This window comes from Molothrus aeneus, chromosome 20, assembly GCF_037042795.1.
Source record: "Molothrus aeneus isolate 106 chromosome 20, BPBGC_Maene_1.0, whole genome shotgun sequence".
NCBI lineage: Eukaryota > Metazoa > Chordata > Aves > Passeriformes > Icteridae > Molothrus > Molothrus aeneus.
Genome location: NC_089665.1, coordinates 5,279,107 through 5,299,043, shown reverse-complemented (window position 1 = coordinate 5,299,043; position 19,937 = coordinate 5,279,107). Strand labels below are relative to the sequence as shown.

Sequence of the window (19,937 nt, the reverse complement as noted above, 5' to 3'; positions counted from 1 at the left end):
CCCAGCTCTCGGGATGCGCTCCCGTCCCTGGCTGCGCGTGTCAGGATGAAAAACCCAAACCCACTGCTAAATCCCAAACACAGAGTGCTGCAAAGGCAGGGAGGGTTTTCTGTGGTGTTTTATTTTGTGATTCAAAGAACAGAATTCGGAGTAAGAGAAAGGATGGACTGATTTAGGTACTGGTTGAGGTTGCATGTGACAGCACTGAGGGTTTAAAATCACCACCTCTGCCCAGGGGTTTGGCTGTAGGATTAGAAGGCAGCAAATGGGAAGGGTGGATTGTCACCAATCCAGCCAGCCAGGCTGAGGGGGCTGAGAAGGTACTTACAGGGCACAGGGACTTCTGAAACAGGGAAATTCTGTTGTCACCTCTCCAAACTGGAAGTGGGCACTGTCAGACTCTAAATTTCCTATTCCAGACCATGGCTAACAAACCCTTACAGTGATAACCCTACTGACTGCCCCACAGCTGTGGTTATAATCCCCTTTGCTTACAAAAGAGTCGAGCTGTGTCTAATGGGCCACAGCCTGCAGGACTTGCATTCCCCAAACTTCCACCTCCTCCAGCACAGCTGAGTTCCCCAGGAAGCTCCAGATCTTGACCCAAAATGAACATGGAGCTAGAGGAAAGCTTTTCCATTACATTTGGGACTTTTTTCACACAGCTTTCAAGTAACTTTCTCCTCAGAGAGGGGAAGGGAAGTGGCTTTGCCCACGGGTGTTCTCTGTCAGTAATTTGGCTCAGACACGTCTGTGACTGGGTACCCATAGATTTGGGTCTCCCAGGCTGAGAGCTGCTCCACAAAGCCCCGGTTTGGTCTCATGTTCATTTTGCATTTCAGAAGGTATTTCCAAGCTCTCTGTAAACAGAAGGAAAGTAAAGAAGTGTTAGGAGTTGAACAGAAAGTGACTCTTGGGCATTTTCACAAAGCAGCTACACTTCAGTCAACACAGCTTTGTATTTGCTGCCTGTGCTGGACAGCAAGAACATGCAGAGAGGAGTTTGGCATCAAAGTGGGGACAGGCTGGATCCAGATGTGACCCTGAGAGAAACCTGTCCCCTTTCATGCTCTGCTCTCCTGGATATGAGGACAGCTCAGGCTGTTTTCACTACTGATGTTATTCTACTCTGCTGGAGCGATGCAGTCCTGGATTTTCCACTCTAAAATGCTGCTCCTTCCACAGATGATGAGCAAAGCAGTGAAGTATCAGCCATAAAGGTTATAAAGCAATGGAGGTTATCACATTTTTGGATTGGTGTGACCTGATGTGGCAGAGCAGTTATGACCTTGCAGTTGTCCCACTGTATTAATTACAGCCATCTTAATTATTTGTTAGCTCCAAGTAATCACCTAGAAACTCTGACACACACAGGGCAGATCCCCCAGCATTACTCCAGCTCCATCCCTGGGTTTTCCTGTCAGTGCTCATCTTCCTGCTCATAAAAGAGTTTGACCCCTGCACTTGGAGGGTTGCTTAAGGGAAATGAGACCAAAGGTCAGCAGATAGTGCTCCATTGGTTTGTTTTTCTAATCTTGCTGATTCTGCAGGCTCTGAGGCTGATATTCCAATATTTACTCCTCTGGGTTCACAGTGTGGGTGTCTCTGGTTCCCCTGGACTCAATGGATTTACTCACATATTGCTCACTAATAGAATCAGGGGCTGCACATCCCAATTCTGCCTTGTTTTTGCCTTTTTGGAAGCTTTCAAAGATCTTTGCCTGGATTGGCTGGAGGATCACACAGAAATCTTTGCACTGCTTTTGTCTGCAAGAAACAAACTTGGCTGCCAGGGTAATCCCTCAGGAAAGCTTTGCCCAGCCAACAGTGGGCAAGCACTGCCCTGTCAATATTTTCTTTCTTTTTTTTTTTTTTGGCATTTAGTTAAATGCTGAGACCAACCTGTTGATGCCAACTGAGGGGAATGGCAAGGCTCAGGCTTTGACTTTTGCACTGCCATTGGAAGCACATTCTGTGATTCAGTGAGTGAGTGGCTGTTATCAGCCTGCAGGAGCAATCACATCCCTGTTAGAGCAGGGGCTGAACCCTGTCTGAGCCCTGCTGGCACCCTCAGCCTCTAATTACCCACTGGCACACAGCCATGGAAAGAGCTTTCCTCTTACATTGGACATGTTTGCACAAAATCAATCACCTTATCAGATACAGACCCAGCTTCAGTGAAGTTTGGATCAATCCCTTCTAGCTCCTGAATTTTCCAAACAAGGGGGAGGTTTTCAAGGAGAGGCTGGTCAGTTGCCATGGGAACTCTCCTGCTCCCTGTCAGGAGCCACCAGGAGATGCTGCAAAGGGAGGAAGGCCTGGCACCAGGGGAGAGGCCACCAGGCTCTTGCACAGCCAGGCCATCCCCAGCCATCCTTCATTCATTTCTTTCCTTGTTCAGAGCTATGGAACAGCCTGTGCTGGACATCTGACCTGCACATCCCCTCTGGGCAGGTGTTATCCCATTGCAGATTTCTATACAGGGGTGTCTGTGGGAGGGGATTGCTTCTGGAGGAGTAAAAAAGGATTTTGGAAGGTGGCAGTGCTGAAGTCAATGGTGAATGAGAACCCTGCAAACATTGTGTTCTGAACTTCTCTAACACCATGGAATTAGAGATAGGATTAACTGCAGTAGCTTCCACTCTTTCCCTCAAATCCAGGAGATGAGTACCATGTTCTGTATCCACAGCTTTGCTTTTCTAGCCCTTTAGTTAAGTAGGAAAAACAAAAATATCTCAAGTTCTAGAGTAAGGACTCAAAGATCCAAAATCACACCTAATCCACCTCCTTAATGGTCTAAAGAAGATGCAATCTCAAATCATAATCAGTTCCATCATCAGGTGGGTATTGTGCATGAGTGCTGGGGTTTCAGGAGGAGCAGGGGAGTGCAGAGGCAGTGGTGTGGCACTGTGACAGGGACGTACCTGCAGGGAGAAGCGGCAGGAGTGCATCAGATAGGCCATGGTGGCCGTGCTGCTCCGGCTGATCCCCAGGCTGGAGAGCACCAGCACTGCTCCCTCATCCAGCTGAGCATCTGAGCCAAGAAATGCCAGTCACAAATTAGTGAGCTGGGAAACGGAGCCCCCCGTGGCACTCATTTGGTGACAGCTGACAGGGGGGCTGCATTCTTAGAGACAGGAGCCCTCAGGAGCCCTGACAGCAGCAGATGGGCACTGCCAGCTCCCGTTTCTGTAAGCATTTGCCTTTCTTAAAAATCCTCAGTTAAAACGTGGCCTTGAAGAGCAGCAGCAATGACAATGACCAGTCAATGCTTCATTACACATCAGTGTCACCCTCACATCAGGGATCTGAGGAGATGTGGTCTTTCATGACCTACCAGCTGTGGTCAGCATCACAAACTCTCCCCAGACAGGTCTAAAGGTACTGAAATTTTATTCTGCCTGGAAGGTTGCATATTTAATTAATAACTTTTTAATTCTTTCTCTCCCTCTCTAGACAGAATGATGTTTTTAAAATATTGGCAACTGAACTCCAGAATTCATAGAGCAAAACCTTTTCTTTTAGTGCTGTCAAGATGCTTTGTTTGGTTGGTTTTTTTTCCAAGCACTAAATCAGCCTTTTTAAACTCATTTCTATTGTGAGATACTACTTCTATCTGGGTAGAACTGGCCTCACTCCAACATAGACCTGGCATGAGGACATTCACACTCCTCTTGGAGTATGTGGAGAGCTTTAGTCTCGTGTTCTGGTTTGAGTAATCTGCTCTCCACTGCCAAACAAACAGTTCCACTATCAGGTAAACAGTGGAACACTTCCACAAGTGCAGCTAATAGGCTCTTGTAGTCTGGTTTGGAAACAGCCACAAATCATGTGTAATGTCAGAAGGAAACTTCTGAAATACTACTGGGGAAAAGCATGAGGCACAATGAAAGGCAAGTAAGTGAATGTCAACATTCAGGTGCACCAAATAATGAAATTCAGTTCAGAACTACAAAATTATATCCAACAACAAATGTTGTTTCTTTGTGTGCAGTTGTCATGTCTGATATTGTACTTGGGTTAAGCTCTGTGGGCTCAGGGTGGTCTTTTGCTTCTGGCTCTGTCCAGCACAGCTCAGCAGGGCCTGGGTCTGTGGCAGATGTTATTTGATAAGCACAATAAAAGATAACAACATGGTTGGACAGCATCAGGATGGAGCTGCAGGAGCCTGAGCTGCAGGCACTGAGCTGCAGAGTGTTTTTTCTTGTCCTATCTGATGTAATCAGCTGAAGGCAGGTCCATGCTGTCCAACCTGAAAGTCCTCCTGGGCCCTACAGTGGGTCTGCACTGCAAATCACAAAGATTATCAATGCCTCATGCTGAGCTCTCTAATGTGTGTCACACTCTGCTTCAAATAAAGCTCTGGTGGCTGAAGATTTGGGCTGGTGAGAGTCAGAGGAGTAAGAGGGAATCCTGTGAAGCTCTGGTAGATTCTCAGCTGCAAAGATCTGGATGCAAAGCTCCCTGTTATCAGAGTGAGGTATCCTTTAGGGTGAGCAGGGACATCAGAGTCAGATGCTCTGTAAAATCTCCTCTCTGTCCATCAGGCTGGTTAGTGAGGCAGCTCTGGTATCCATCAGGGTGTGGGTGTGCTTACCCTCCTACCTGGGCTTCCTGTCACTCCCATCTAATATGCTACAGTGAGCAAGGGCTCAGGAATTCCACATCAGGATCCACTCACCTATGAAATGAGAAATGGTGGGGAAGGAAGAAAAAAGATCTGCTTCGAGTGAATCAGGAACAGGTACATGGAGGGATTTACCTTCTTCTGCAAACCTGGAAAAAGAGCACACAGACCCCATGGAGCAGAGGAGTAGCCTTGACAAGATGTGCTTGTTGGAGGCAAGGTGATCATTTTGTTTGCTGTTACATTTGTGAGTTTTTAATCATCAGCATCATTAACATGATAAGGGATTTATTGTGGTGAGGCACAGAGATGTTTGTAACACAGAACCAGTTTAGTCACTGATTTTCCATTTCAATGGTATCAGTATTGATGCTTTAACCTACAGATAGATAACCTACAGAGAGATAAGTGAAAACAGATAAACTGAAAGCAGATGTGCTTTCACAGAGTGTGTGGTGGCTGTTTTGTGGGGCCCCCTAGTTCCCTTCATGTGGTTTTCTATGGCAGTGACTTCGCCTTCCAGAGACTCAGAGGGGCAAAAAATTGGTGAGGAATTTCCAAAATGTAGAAGCACATCATGCAGAGGGCATGGGAATATTACCCACAGTGCAGAGACATTCCTCTGGAGCCAAAGGCATGTGAAATGTCTGCTGGTGCATATGTCCTGGGGTGGGTAACTGGTTTTGTTACTTTTTTTGGGTCACCACCTTGAGAAATGCCACTGGGTTTTTCACTGTGTGAAATTGCATTTCCAGCAAGGCTGTCTGCTCATGGACACAGCAGGTAAGGAAGGAAGACCAAAAACGTGACATATTGCTGACTTAGCTTTTACACAGATGTGTTGGTAAGATTTTGCTCTGAAAGCTATTTAGAGATACAGGTTTTTCCTGAAGAGAGGTGGTATGTGATAGACTTGAAATACCAAGGGCTTCCCAGTCCTCCTCTTACCCAGTTCACCCGTGGCATGGTCAAAGGCTGCAGGACTGTGTTGCTGTTGTGTTAACTCTAGAGCAGAAATTAGAAAAGTGACCATGAAATGGCACTGGAATCTGCAGAGGTTTCCTTGGAAAGCCACAGGAACTGACTCCTCTGCCAATAAACTCTGTGTCACCTCTATTTTTCACATCACAGACTGGTGAGGGTGAGCCTTGAACTGTTTGACTTACAGAATCACGGGCTGTTCTGAGACGTTGACCAGTGCTTTGATCCTCAGATCTTTCTGAATTTGTTTGTCACTGGCCTGCTTGAAATTGCCCATATATAGCTTTGCAGGCAGTATTTCTACAGGGTATGGCTGGAAGGTGTCTAGTTCCTGCCAGAAAGAAACCACAGGCTCAGGTTAGAGAGTGTCTTTGCTGGATATATCTTAAACAGAAGTCATGTGAAGAGTTGAACAGGTACTTAGTCAGCAGCCCATGACATATTTTAGTGTAATGATTCATTCAATCACCTGGATTTGCTGTATTTTGAAGTCTTTGCTAGTTTTACTGAGAATAATTAACAGCCTCACTGTTGTTGTGGCATTACTTGAAGCAAATCCCAACTAAACAGGAGGTGGAATACATTCTTTCCATTGTCTGGAGGGGCTGCAGCAGGACAGATTCCTTTGATGTTCTCCCTGGTTACTGTTTACAAGGCTAAATGAAATCATCTGCCACCTGCAGAGCTGCAGGTGCCCTGGAGTGGCACAGCACAAATCCACAGCTGCATCCGGTGTGGCAGCCTGGAGGCTGAGGAGGAAAACACACAGGCAGCCAGCAGTGCCTCACATCCCTGAGGGGATGTGCCTTGGATGTGCAGCCAGCAGTGCCTCACATCCCTGAGGGGATGTGCCTTGGATGCTGCTCCAGGAGCACAGAGGAGGAGTCGAACAATTCAAAGCTACAATTCTCAATTTAAGGAGGTGCCTGTGTCCAGCTGAGTGTGAGCAGGAAGCTCAGCAGTGAATTGCCCTTCACAGGGCAGCACAAAGTGAATTATTTTCTCTCTTGTGCTGTGGCATCCCCAGGTTAGCACTGTGTCATGGGCTGTTTCCTGGGAACCAGATGGGAACAATGGGAACAAAAAACACCTTGGAATGAAATGCTCTGTTGTCCAGCACCTTCTTGACCTGCCCTGCCTGTCCTAAATGTGCAATAAAGGGTAATTGTTTCTCATAAGCTAAATAGATTGACGTTTACAGGTGAAACCAAGCAATCAGGACTCAGTGTTTGAGTGGATGGCTGTTTTCTTCCTGGGCCTATTGAAACAAGGCAGTTGTGACCCTTTCTGATGAAAAGACATGGATCACAGTGCTTGGTAGGAATTGTACTTGTGTTTGAAAACATTTGCTGAGTACTATGCCAGATAACCACGTGTGAGAGAGCAGCCTGCTTCCTGTCACCACTTGCTACTGTTTGTTCAGTTATCTGTACTCTCCATAGGCCAGTTTTGGGGTTATCAGGGGAACATTCCCAGCTTGTTTCCATGAACTTCCTTTCAGGCAGTAGAAGAGGAAGAAGTGTGGCTGTAAAAGAATCAGTGGTGAGACTCAGAGCAAGCACAGTAACTCAAATTCATTTAATTCCTTTGTCTGAAGTTACTGTCATACCACATTTGCAACACCATCTAACCTGAATTCAGCAGCCATCACCAGTTGAATATTAATGTCATCTGCTTGGAAATTAGTCTCATCTCACCTGGGGCATCCACAGTGTCTTGTGGCTCTTCAGGAAATGGTAACAAGCTGAAAAGCGCCTGTAGCCTCCCTTCAGGAGGAGCACGGGGTGCCGGGTGAACTGCTCCAAGTTCCTGGCATGGAAGAGGGCATCTCCTTCCTCAGCACCTACAGAGACCAAAGAGCTGTTGGCCTGGGCAGGTTCAGTGTCTCCATCTGCCTCCCTGGCATCCACAGCAAATCCCTTTTCATTCCATCTAATGCTCTGGAGAAAACTTTGTTAAAAGCTCAACTTATTCTTTACTTGTTGCTGCAGGTCAGTTACAGGGGGGTGCTGCTTTTCCCCTCTCATCCTGATCTTTTATTCCTCTCCTGGTTTCTTTTCTAGGACCAGATTTCCTCTCCCTGTTTTACTTTGGGAAATGCTTGTAATAAGTTTCCATAATAGGGAAGTTTTATTAATTCAAATTTAATAATCTTAGTTTTATGGAGGCTCTTTTCTTTAGCCTGCTTTAGGCAAACAGGGAAAAAAAAAGAAATGTCTTAATTAAATTCTTCACAAATGTTTTAAACACCCCCCTCAGTGAAGTAGATTATGTGAGATGGCTGCTCCTCCTCCCAAGGATTCCATCCTGTTTCCCTCTAGCTATGTCTGCTTTAGAAATGGATCAGCACAATAGAAACCCAGCTCTGATTCTTCACACCTTCCCTCTACTGCCTCTACTCCCTCTACCACTGAGCATTTAGGAACCTGCTTGCTTTATTCATTCCCCTCACACCTCCGCTATTTTTTTCTTTAAAAAGTGATGTAAATATTTGCTAAAACTCTGTAGCTTTTGTAAAGCTCAAACAAACAGAAGTGGTTCTGCTCACAGAAGGATGTGCCAAAGGATGTGTGAAAGCCAAACACTTCCATGGTTCAAGGAAAACTGAATAATGCCATGGAAAAGTTTCCAGCACTTCACATTTCTTGGTGAACCCCATCAAATCACCACCCCCATTAAAAGTAATTCTTTTAAAATATCATGAAGTGAAAGCCTTTTGTGACCTTCAAAGAAGGAAGTACTCACTCTGGGAACACACGGAATCTGAGCTGCTGATTTCAGTCTCTGAAGAAGTGCTGCTCCCTGAAAGACAATTGTTGGACAAGCCAAATCTCAGGGAAATGTGGCCAAAAAAAATAAAGAACCCTTTCCTCACATGCAACTAGGATGTGAGGATCATGAGGATCCTGTGAGGATCATCCACAGATGGGAAACCAGGGCTGCCAGGATGCTTTGAAATAAAACCTGGATTTTTGAAGCCTGAGAACATACACAACACAGTGAAAAAACAGAGGCAGGGCACAGTTTTTCACATAAATCTGGGAACATTTACATCTCTTCCAACAAGCTCATAACTGCTTTAGGTAAACAGGGGAAAAAAAAAAAGAAATGTCTTAATTAAATTCTTCACAAATGTTTTAAACACGCCCCTCGGTGGAGTAGATTATGTGAGATGGCTGCTCCTCCTCCTCCTCCCAAGGAATCCACCTCATAACATTATTATTCCTCATAACATTAAATGAGGAATGGGAAGAATCTCAATCCAGCAGTGAGGACTGGACTGACACAGGTCACACGTACCTGTTTCTTCTTCCTCCTCCTCCTCCTCCTCCTCCTCCTCCTCCTGATTGTCAGTGTCAGTCAAAAATCCAGTGTCGTGGTCATACACCACACAGAATCTGACATAGCCCAGCTCCTCGGGGTTGGGGATCACATACTGCCCTGCAGGACTCTGCCAAAATCACAGAGCAATTCCATCAGGGGCACGGCTCCACTCTCCTCTGCTGGCATCAGCACTCCTGACATCCTGCAAGTTACAACTCTGGCTTGGGTTTGTTGTGTTTGTACGTGTGGGTGGACACGGCACTGACAGCCCCGCTTAGGAGTCAGGAATGATGCAAATCCCGCTGATTGCTCCACCGGCAGCAGCGGTGCAGATGCCAGCGCTGGCCTTGTGAGGCAAGGCTAGAGCTGGGTGAGCTCTTGTGCAATGTTTTCCCTGATTTTCAGCTGCTGTGTGCCAATCCTTGGGGCTGCTGGAGCCACCTCTGCTTTGTGACAGAATACATCCCCCCAGTGGCAGCCGCGGGGCACGGCCGAGCAGGGGCTGGGACATTTCCCCTGGGTTTCAAACCAGTTCTGGCTTCCTGCTAATTGCTAAATCCAGGGGTGGCTCACACAAACAGCAATCCCCTCACCAGTACAATCCTTTGGGCTGTAACAATGTGGCTGTCATCAAATTCAAGCTGAGAACGGGCATCTGAAAAAAAAACAAACAAAACCAACCAAGACAGAGCAATTGGATTTTAAAGGTGGAATCCTCTTTGTATTTTGTCAGTGGGAATCCAGGCAGCACTCAGAGAAAGAGGTTTGGAAATGTGGCACTTGGGGATATGGTTTAGGGGTGGTTGTAGTGTTGCACCTGTTGGACTGGATGAACTCAAAGGTGTTTTCCAACTTTGATGATTTAGTGATTTGGGGTTTTTTTTAGAAACTGAGGGTTTCTGGTGTGGGTATAACAAACTCCAAGGTGGATGTGAGTCTGTGTGTAACACCAGCAGTGTTAGTCCTGCCCCAAGTGTGCTCCTGCAGCATTGCCAGCCTCAGTCCTGTGCTCTGCCCTGTGCTCTGCCCTGTGCTCTGCCCTGTGCTCTGCCCTGACCTGCCCAGCAGCTCTGCCTCTGCTGCTCCAGAGCTGTGGAGAGGGGCACTGCAAAGACCCCAGCCCCACTCCCAAACTGGCCAACCCCCTCAGCAAAACACTGAATGACAGGCGCCCCTCTGGGGGTATTGGCACTATGCAGAATGGATGTGGTTATCAGGGATCTTTGTGTAATGGGTGAGAAATCTAGTCCAGTTCTAAAACCTCTGGGAGCAGCAGGGGAGAGTGTTTGTGCATGGGACTGATGAGAGCAGGGAGAGCACGAGGAAAGCCAAACAGCACCAGCTCACAGCACCTGAAATGGGATGGGAGGGAAGTGCCAAGTGCCAGCCCCCAGAAATGCTGAGAAGTGATGTCTGTGCTTTTCCTCACAAGCCCTGATGGCTCAGGATATCTGCCTGGGCTGAGCACAGTGCCTGGCTGCTGGCAGGGACAGGGGCAGGCAGGGACAGGGACAGGGACAGGCAGGGACAAGGCAAGGAAGGACCTGGGGCAGGCAGGGACAGGCAGGGGCAGAAAAAGCAGGCGGGGAAGGAGCAGCCAGGGCAAAGACAGGTAGGGACAGGGAGGGGCATGCACAGGCAGGAGGAGGGACCGGGATAGGCAGAGGAAGGGGCAGCACCAACAGGGACAGGCAGGGGAAGCAGCAAGCAGGGGGAGGCATGGGGCTAGGCAGGGACAGGGACAGGGACAGGCCTATGCCGCGGCCTCACCCAGCAGGCACAGGTAGTTGGGCTCCGCCAGCCGCGATCTCCACCGGTACTGGTTGATGATGTTGTAGAGGTGTCGGGGCTCGCAGAACATCACCCCCGCCATCCCCCATCCGCCCGGCTGTCGCCGACTATCGCGACACCGCGCTCCCCCTCCCCGCCCAGCCGCACGCAGCGACGCCCGCCGGTCTCCAAGGTTACCTCAGGCGGGATCTCGCGAGACTTCCCCCCCCCCTCCCCGCGGCAGGGAGCAGTCTCGCGAGAGCGGCGGGCGGGGCCGCGCAGGCGCACCGCGGGCCCTGGAGGTCGTTGGAGTCACCGGAGCCGCCGCCGCTCGCTGTGCCCGCCGTGCCCGCCGTGCCCGCCATGCTGTCCCGCCTCAGCACCGCCACCGCCCTGCGCCGCGGCATCGCCACCTCCGCGCAGGTACGGCCCCCGCACACACACCGCCCCCCGCCGCGCTTCCTCCTCCGCTCTGGGGCTGCCGCGGAGCGCGGGGGGAAGCCGGGGAGGAGCCCCGGTGCTGCTCGGTGAGGAGGCTGTGGAGCACGGGCGCAGCCGGTTGAAGGGGTGCGGAGCGGGGATGCAGGCTGGTTGTTCTCCGTTCTGGGCCTGCAGGGCCGGAGTTGGACGTAGTTCCTCCTGCGGGGCTCGGGTGGAACGCAGGCCTTCGATAGGGGCTGCGGGGTCGGGAGGCAGCACCGGTGCTCCTCGGCTGTAGAGCCCTGGGTCTGCTCGGTGAGGGCTGCGGAGCTCGGGTGGAGCCTGGACCCCTCCTCGGAGCTCGGGGTAGAGCTCAGACCCCTCCTCGGAGCGGGGCTGCGGGGCCGGGAAGGAGCCCGGGGCCTCAATGAGGGGTGTGTGGAGCCCAGGAGCTCCGCAGAGCGGGGCTGCAGGGCTCGGGTGTAGCCTAGAACACCTCGGAGAGGGGCTGGGAGCTGTGCCGGTGCCTCAGGCACGCAGGGCAGAGGGCTTGGGCGGTCTCGGTGCTGGGTGTGCCCGGTGACAGCACCGTGGCCCTGCGGGTGTCAGCCCAGCCGGGCTGTGAGTGTGATGATCCCGAATGAGCTCCCTCTCTCTGATGGTGTGCGGAGGGTGATGGGTTTGCTGCTTCCTCACTCCAGTGCAAAAATGCCCCTGCGTTCCGGAGGTGTTAAGAACTAAAGCTGGTGGTTGGTTTAGCAATAATCCTTCATGTGCCAAAATCCACTGTGCTGGCTCCAGACTACTCTGCTGTGGCTGCACAGATAGAAACCGACCTCTGTCCAGTGTTAATAGGTCTGGTGGGATGTAAAAGAGTGATTATTGCAGCTGTAAATAAGTGTTGTATAGGACAGCCTTGTCTATGGAAACTGTATTGATTAGCAGTGAGATTTTGACCCCACGGTGTCAGCTCCGTCACAAATGGGGCTCAGCAGTGACTCAAGCCAGACTTTGCTTCCTCTTAAAGAGTTTCATGCAAAATTATCTTTGTTGCAATAGCAAGAAAACTGGGTTGAGGTTAATCTGGTCCAGTTCCTGGGTAGATTTTTTCCTGCATAGCACAGTAATTAAGCTGTTCATGACGAGAAGTAGAGCTATTATGGCTTTTATCTGGAAACATTGTGATAAAGAATGGCTTTGTCAGCAGTAATTGCTCGTTACCTCTCCACAGGAGTTTTCCATCACTTTGGCAGTGTTGCACTTTAAGGTTGTTCTGGCCCTGGAAGGAGCTTTCCTCTTGTGGAGCAGCACTTTGCAAACAGGCATTTTTGACAGAAATTACACTCTGCCAGTCGGTACCTGAGTGAGGATAAAATTGGTCCACAGGGCAACCAAGCAGAGTTGATTTTACTTGATTCTCATCCGCGTGATCAAAGCTGGAAATTGTAGCCACTTAATGTTCTCTGTCCTCAATCTGCAGGTGCTATTTTGGATTTATATCAGGTCTAAACATGTTCTTCACATATATGCAGTGGTTATTACATTTCTTGTAGTCCATTGAATGTACTGATTTGCCAAATGGAAAGCTTTTTTTTTTTTTTTATACTGGCAATGTAAACTAGAAAAACTACAAACCAGATTTGCCCTAAATCAGGCCTGGGCCCACAGGGTAGCAGGTATTAGTCTCAGGCAGGCATTTCTTTTGGGGGAAGGGTGATCCCTTGAGTTCCTTTAACCTAGCCTAGCTTCCCTTTTGAGCTTCAGATCACAGGTAACCATTTCCTCCAACCTGTCCTACCAATAAACCTCGAGGAGGCTGCTGTGAGGGTCATTTCCTGTAGGCTTAAACCATCAAGTTTGCACAGTGCTTGGTAAAAAAAAAAAAAAAAACCAAAAAAAAACGAGAAGCAGAACTAAAAGTACTAAAAGTAAAGAAAGAGTGGTGAAATCCCCAAGGTCACTGCTGGGGGAGGTGAGTGCCAGAACAGCTCTCCAACGTGTTTGCTGTCTGTTTTGCACAGAACCATGCCAAGGTGGCCGTGCTGGGGGCCTCGGGGGGCATCGGGCAGCCGCTGTCGCTGCTGCTGAAGAACAGCCCCCTGGTGAGCAAGCTCAGCCTCTACGACATCGCTCACACGCCGGGCGTGGCCGCCGACCTCAGCCACATCGAGACCAAAGCCAGCGTCAAAGGTACCCTGGGAATGGCCTCGCTGCCAAAGGGATCCTCCCACAGGGGTGGCTCTGACCCTGAGTGCCCATTGCCCCTGAGGGGAAGTCTTCACCCACTGATCCTGAAGCCCAGTATCAATTTAAGTAGCTTTTTCCTCAAGCAGTGAATGATTAATTAAGGTTTAGCTGATTAGATTGACGTGTATAGAGATAAATATGGGCTGTGGTTGAAGGGAAATTTGTGACATCTGGCAGGAAACATTCAGTGAAATTATCTCAGAGCGTTGAATTTAAAAGTTTGACCAGAAATAGGTTTAACACTCCCTGGGTGAATTCCATGTGCTTCTTTTCTCTTAGATTCTAATGAAATCAAAACTTAATCTGCTCATCTTTCTTTTATCTGAAGATCACCAAAAGGTGACATTTTACATGTCTGCAGTTCTTTGGGGGCACTGACTCTAGTGCCAAGGCTTTTGGAGAGTAAATACACATAGCTGGAGGAACTGAGAGTTTGGAAACAGGTGAATGTGAGATTCTCACCACTCTCATTCTGGAAGTTTTGAAACAAGGATAAAAATAAGACATCAAATGGGATCCATCCATAATTGTGTTGCTTTGCTTTTCAGCATCAAGTCTAAATTGAAGGTTAAATTAAAAAAAAAAACTTGGTTGCCTCTGGGCATGATTTTATACTTCAAAGTGTCAACTGTTTAATAACTATCAGAAACATAATACCTGAATGTCTTCCATTTCAGGCTACATGGGACCTGAGCAGTTGCCAGAATGTCTGAAGGGCTGTGATGTTGTTGTTATTCCAGCAGGAGTCCCAAGAAAACCAGGTAGGTTCTGTTTGTTGGAAAGCCCCAGGGCTGCTTTGCAGTGGGTCTCTGCAGTTCTGCTGCTCAGAGCTGTGTCTGTTGGGGTGTCAGAGGTCTGTTCATGCTTCTGCCCCAGAGCTCCTGGTGCTATCAGACAGCTCATTCAGCCTCTCTTACACTGTCCCTTCTGAAATGGGCTAAATGGATTTCTGGAGTTCCTACTTGGGCCTGAGCTGCAAAGGCTTTTGATGCAAGTGATCCTAAATCTCCCTTAGTGTTCCTTGTCCCAGAGCAATGCTCAAGGAATAAAAACTGGTTCTTTGTTTAATTTCTCAGCAGAAGAGAAATAATCCATTTTAGTTTGTGTCAATTTTACAGCAACTTCTTGGGGCATCTCTGAATAAATGCTGTTAAACCTTTCTGGAATGTTTCTGACCTCCTCCATTTCTATTTTCCATTATTCTGTTAGGAACATAACGAAATTCTAGACTTTAATGCCTAGCTCTTCCTAAATATTCATTTTTCATAGTTAAAGTGGTTGCTGCAACAGCAGTGGGGGGTGGCACTTACACAGCCAGCAATATTTGCACACAGCAGTTGTCATTTAAACTGTAGTTGTGGAAGTGACTTAAAAGGGGGAAGAGAATTCATCTTGGGAGCAGTTGTGCTGCTCTGAGCACCTCTGGTGTGGGTTGTGTGGTCACAGTGCACTCAGGCAGTCTCAGTGAAGTGGGTTCTGTTGGGCTGGTTCCTCCTGGGAAGGGCTGATCTCTCTATTAGTGAGAGGAGTTACCTGTGGAGCCAATTCCTTACTGCAGCTGGAGAATTTGTTCTTGATCTGTGAAACCAGATGTGTGTCTGTGCAGAGCAGAATTTTGATTTTGGATTTTGATTGCATTTCCTGCCTGTGATGGTAACTGTGGGTAACTTGGAATCCTGCCCTGGCTGTGTTTTAGGTATGACCCGTGACGACCTGTTCAACACCAATGCCAGCATTGTTGCCTCTTTGACAACTGCCTGTGCAAAGCACTGTCCAGAAGCCATGATCTGTATTATTTCTAACCCAGTAAGTGTTTTCTGGAGACCTTGGAATGTAGAGGAAAAACCTCACCAAATTCCAGATACTAGAGTATACCAAATACTAGAGTAATCCTAATTCCTACTAATTTTGACCAGTGTCTTTAAAATCTGCAGTGTATTTGCAGAAAAGCCTGGTTCTACTAACCCATTTTTCTTGGCTATTTTTAATTCAGAGAAAACTTGGATGTAAAAGTGCTTAATATCTCCAAGTCTGTGTGACTGGTTATAATGCAAGCTGGTGTATTAGCTGGGATAAAAGCCTTAGCTCACTAAGGGAGGAGCCTTTGTAATGGGAATGAACAAATTTATTGTCTTAATGGTTATTTAAAATTAATGATTTTTATTCCAGCCTGACTGTAAATTGCTCTTCAATTTAGGCATTAAAGTAATTGGCTACAGTTGTTTCCAAATTGAAAGTATAGTTCAGATTGTTAATTTGCCTGTTAAGTTCATGCATTGGCTTCTTTATTAAACTGCTTTTAATCAGTGCTTGCCTCTTCTTGCTTGTAGGTAAATTCAACCATCCCAATAACTTCAGAGGTCTTCAAGAAGCACGGTGTGTATAATCCCAACAAAATCTTTGGTGTTACAACACTGGACATCGTCAGAGCGAACACTTTTGTGGCTGAACTAAAGGCAGGTCATGGTTAATGTACAGGGGGAGGGATACTGCCTGCTTTGATCATCAGATCTATGAAGTTCTTCCAAAATCACTGCAGAGAGCCAAAGGAGCTCAGATTTCTGTGCAGCTAGAGGCAAAGGCAATGATTCCCTGTCTCCCTTATTTAGAGGAGCCTGAAGATAAGGTTTCTTGCAAAATGTGGTTCAAGAGACTTTGACCTTTCCTTTTCATAGCTGAGCCCTGCAAGTGAGCTACGTGTTGGCCTTAATTCCCTTGGCATTCCCAGCCCTGCCATGCAGCCAGAGGAGAGGGTTGAGTTGTGGTGTGTGTTTGCAAGTCAAACTCTGTGCTGTGTGTCACAGGATACTCTGCAAAGTATCAGGAGCTGTAACAGGTTACTGCTCTTAATAGCCCTGCTGGTGTTTATGTTGTGCTGCTCTTTATCCAGCCCTGCAGTAATAATATCCTGTAACTGTATGAAGTGATCAGAGTAACCCAGAGTTCTGCTCTGTAGATGTGGCTTTGTCCCTGCAGTGCAGCTGCCTCTGGAACTCCTGCCCTGTGTGTCCTGATATCCAGGGCAGGGAGTGAAGTCACTTGTTTTTCTTGCCCGTGTGCTTCAGAAGCTGGAAAGTTTTGTGTTTCCTTCAGGGCTTGGATCCAGCTCGAGTAACTGTGCCAGTTATTGGTGGCCATGCTGGGAAGACCATCATCCCTCTGATCTCTCAGGTGAGTCAGGGTGACAGCTGTGTGTGGCAGCACACTCAGCAGCATGTTAGGGTTGATATAAAGTGCCTTTGTGATGGCAGGAAATGTGCCAGGATAGAGCATGCTATCCTGCTCTATCTCTTCCTGCTCTCATGGCTGCTTTCCTTCTGGGATGGAGTGCAGGATGAGGTGGAAGGCAGCAGCCTAAATCTGAACCCACCTGGGCAGTATAAACAGTTCCAGCTTTCCTCTAAGGAAAGGAGTTTGGGATAAGAACTGAGGGGTAGTGTGGGTGTTTAGGTGTCCTGGCACTGTTTGTGACAGGTATCTCATGACAGGAATACCTGGCTTCAGGAGAAAAATTGAATTGATTTTGCTGTGATGGAGTGGAAACCCCACTTGAAGCTCCAGCATTGAAAGGCACAGGTCAGGCTGTGCAGGGAGGCCTGTTCCAGCCATGCTGGTAGTCTGGCCCTTCAGCCAGGCTGAAATGCAGTTCTGAAGCAGGTGCAGTCTCATGGGGAGATGCTGGGATGTGGCCAAGGAGCAATCTGGAGAAAAGCTGTGCTCTAAGTGGGGAATAAAGTATCCTTTAGAGAAGAATTTTCTTGGGAATAAGAGCAAGGGCTTTGGAGCAGCTGAATGCTGAGAGGTGCTTTAGTTAAACAGTCCATTGGGACAGACACAACTGTGCTTAAGCTGCTGGTGTAGCTGTAACTGAAGGTTCAGTGAATTCCTAAATACTGCTGGGAAACTGGATCTTCCATAAGGCTTGACTTCCATAATGCCACCGTGACCCAAATATTTACAAGATGACTTTCTGAAATTCCTCAAGCTTGGAGGGTGTCTGTAATGCACAGGACTGCACAGTCGTGAGGAGCCATGGCAAGCCCTGGTTTGGCTGTGAAGCTGTGGTTTGTCCCTGAGGAAGCTGGGCAGGGCTGGGTTCCTGTTCCAGGCCATGCAGTAACCCCAGCTCTGATGACTTTTGCAGTTGGTCAGTGTCACACAAGCTGGGGAAACCCATTTTGCCCAGTTGAGAGTTATTGATAACAACTGCAGTGGTACAAAAAATATTGTGTGTTTATACTGCATCTAGAGGGCTTCTGGTATTTGTAGTAACTTCTTTTTTCCCATCCAGTGCACACCAAAAGTGGAGTTTCCTCAGGATCAGCTGGAGAAGCTTACAGCAAGAATTCAAGAAGCTGGGACTGAAGTTGTCCAAGCTAAAGCAGGAGCAGGTGGGTTCTTGAGTAAAGCTCCCAAGTAAGTCTTGTTGTCTGTCTGTAGGGCTGCAGTCTTCTGCAGTTTAATCTTATTTACAGGTTATGAACTGCTGGTTGTCAGTCTCACTGCTGCCTGGGCTGTGCTACTAGAAACAGCTCAGTGTGTAACACTAACTATTAACTGATCCCACACCACCTGTGGCTTTAAAAGAATTCTCTCTGTCAAATTAAGCTGTTTCTTTTATAAATCTTGTCAGTTAGATACATGTAACTGGCTAAAAGCTTCTGCTTTATCTAACTGGCCATGAACTTGAAGTCAGTGACACATTATTACTGACAACATACTGGTATGGAAACCTTTGATGCTAAAGGAAGTATCAAATTTCAGTGTGATCTGTTCTGAAAGTGGTGTAACTCTTGCAGGATCTGCCACCTTGTCCATGGCCTATGCTGGTGCTCGATTTGCATTCTCCCTGTTGGAGGCCATGAGTGGAAAGCAGGGGGTTGTTGAATGTGCCTTTGTTCGGTCGGACGTGACAGAGGTCCCCTACTTCTCTACACCTCTGCAGCTTGGGGTATGTACTTTACATCACAAGCCTTATGAGCAGCAGCTACTGCTTGTGTCATGTGGGTTTTACTCAGGGGGTTCAGTTTAGCTGAGTGCCTGCTATTGCTGGAGTTAGCAGCTGAGTGTGCCTTTAAGAGTCTGCAGTATTTGGGTGTGGTGTTTAGGCACATAGCTCAGCTTGACAAGGATGCTGCTGCTTTTATCTGCTCTTAGACTGCAGGTCACTGAGTAACCAGAGGTTCAGACTTGGCTTAAGAGGTCAACACTAGCCTCAAGTCAGGCCTGTTTACTCTGGGCTTTCATATGATTAACCAGAGTCAGCAATCCTGTCTCCTCAGCTTGATCTGCTACAAGCAAATCCTCAGAAACTGAGGCACATGGGGAGCTGCAGCATGGATTAGGATTAATAGCTTGCTTTCAGGACCTCTGCTGAACTCTGAAAGCAGTGTTCTTTTGTCACCCATAACCTGGGGTATGGAAAACAGTGATGCTGCAGCCCTGTCATGGCTGCTGGGATGCCAAGGGTGGTGTTTGCTGGTGAGGGGATGCAAGCAGAGGAGTATTAAGAGGGAATGTAGACATCTTGAAAACCTGTGAGTACCACTCTGAGGCAGTTTGAGATGGCAAGCAAAGGACATACACACCTCTTGCCAGATGGTGGGTGTGAAGTTAGGAAAGGTCAGTTGGTGTCAGTCTCCTCTTGAAGGAGCTGCTGTGGCTTCTGGTTTCACACATGTGAACAGTGAATGAGAAGTTTGTGAGGGCTCTAGAAGTTGCCACAGATAATAAGAGACTTCTTTCCAGGAAGTACAAGGTTGGCAGACTAGAGATGACACAGGTGCCAGGCTGGGTCTCTGTCTCAGCTGGATAATACTTAGTCAGAACTGTTAAGCTACTCTTTAGGTCATTCAATGAATGCTTAATCCTTAAATCCTCTTTCCCTCAGAAAAAAGGAATTGAGAAGAACCTAGGCCTTGGCAAGCTCTCCCCCTTTGAAGAGAAGATGGTTGCTGCAGCCATGTCTGAGCTGAAGGGCTCTATTAAGAAAGGAGAGGAATTTGCAAAGAACTTCAAGTGAAGACTTGACTACGGAGAGGAATTAACTTCCTTAATTTATTAAGGCATCATGTCACTTATCGACTTCTGATTCAAAGCTCATGCTTTGGTTGAAGTCTGTCTGTATTAGCTTGATGCTTGTTGCCAGTGCAGTCTAATCATCAATAAAACAGCCTCATTTTTTCAGTGTACCATGTGGAGGTGTCCTGGTGTGCTTGTCCTTTGGAAGGTGGAGGCTGCAGGTCTCTAAGAGGGAATTGGTTTCAGCAGGGATGGAATAGCCTTGGAAAGGGGATGAACTCATTACTCCCAACTCTGCTGCTGCCTGGGTTTGGGCTCCTTGTTCAGCACAGCCACTGGGAACCAGGTGTGACCAGATCAGGATGGGTATAGGGATAACTGAGTGAAATTATGTAAAAGATGTTTTTTCAGGAGGTGGCATTACTTCTATTACCTTGTGTTACCTTAATCTCTTATGTAATTTGATTTTAAAGGAGTTAGTGAAAGAGCACAGCGTTTGAAACGTCAGTCCTGCACTAAGACAATAATTAAACTGCTGAGAGCGACT

General features: G+C 47.7%; 2 protein-coding genes across 2 annotated transcripts; one reads left to right on the top strand and one right to left on the bottom strand.

The window, feature by feature from the left end:
* Positions 1–102: 102 nt before the first annotated feature.
* On the bottom strand, positions 103–10,830 carry STYXL1 (serine/threonine/tyrosine interacting like 1). The gene is made up of 9 exons (XM_066563380.1): positions 10,703–10,830; positions 9,526–9,587; positions 8,909–9,059; positions 8,354–8,410; positions 7,306–7,451; positions 5,794–5,939; positions 4,682–4,776; positions 2,925–3,034; positions 103–860 (listed from the first exon to the last, which is right to left on the bottom strand). Exons 1-9 carry the CDS (start codon positions 10,803–10,805, stop codon positions 729–731), a joined length of 1,002 nt encoding a protein of 333 aa, XP_066419477.1. The 5' UTR covers positions 10,806–10,830; the 3' UTR covers positions 103–728.
* A 153-nt stretch (positions 10,831–10,983) lies between these two features.
* Positions 10,984–19,560, top strand: MDH2 (malate dehydrogenase 2). Its single transcript, XM_066563379.1, has 9 exons — positions 10,984–11,125; positions 13,144–13,312; positions 14,047–14,130; positions 15,066–15,175; positions 15,700–15,825; positions 16,463–16,540; positions 17,661–17,760; positions 18,169–18,320; positions 19,260–19,560. The coding sequence occupies exons 1-9, from the start codon at positions 11,066–11,068 to the stop codon at positions 19,389–19,391; spliced, it is 1,011 nt and encodes a 336-aa protein (XP_066419476.1). The 5' UTR covers positions 10,984–11,065; the 3' UTR covers positions 19,392–19,560.
* Positions 19,561–19,937: the final 377 nt, after the last annotated feature.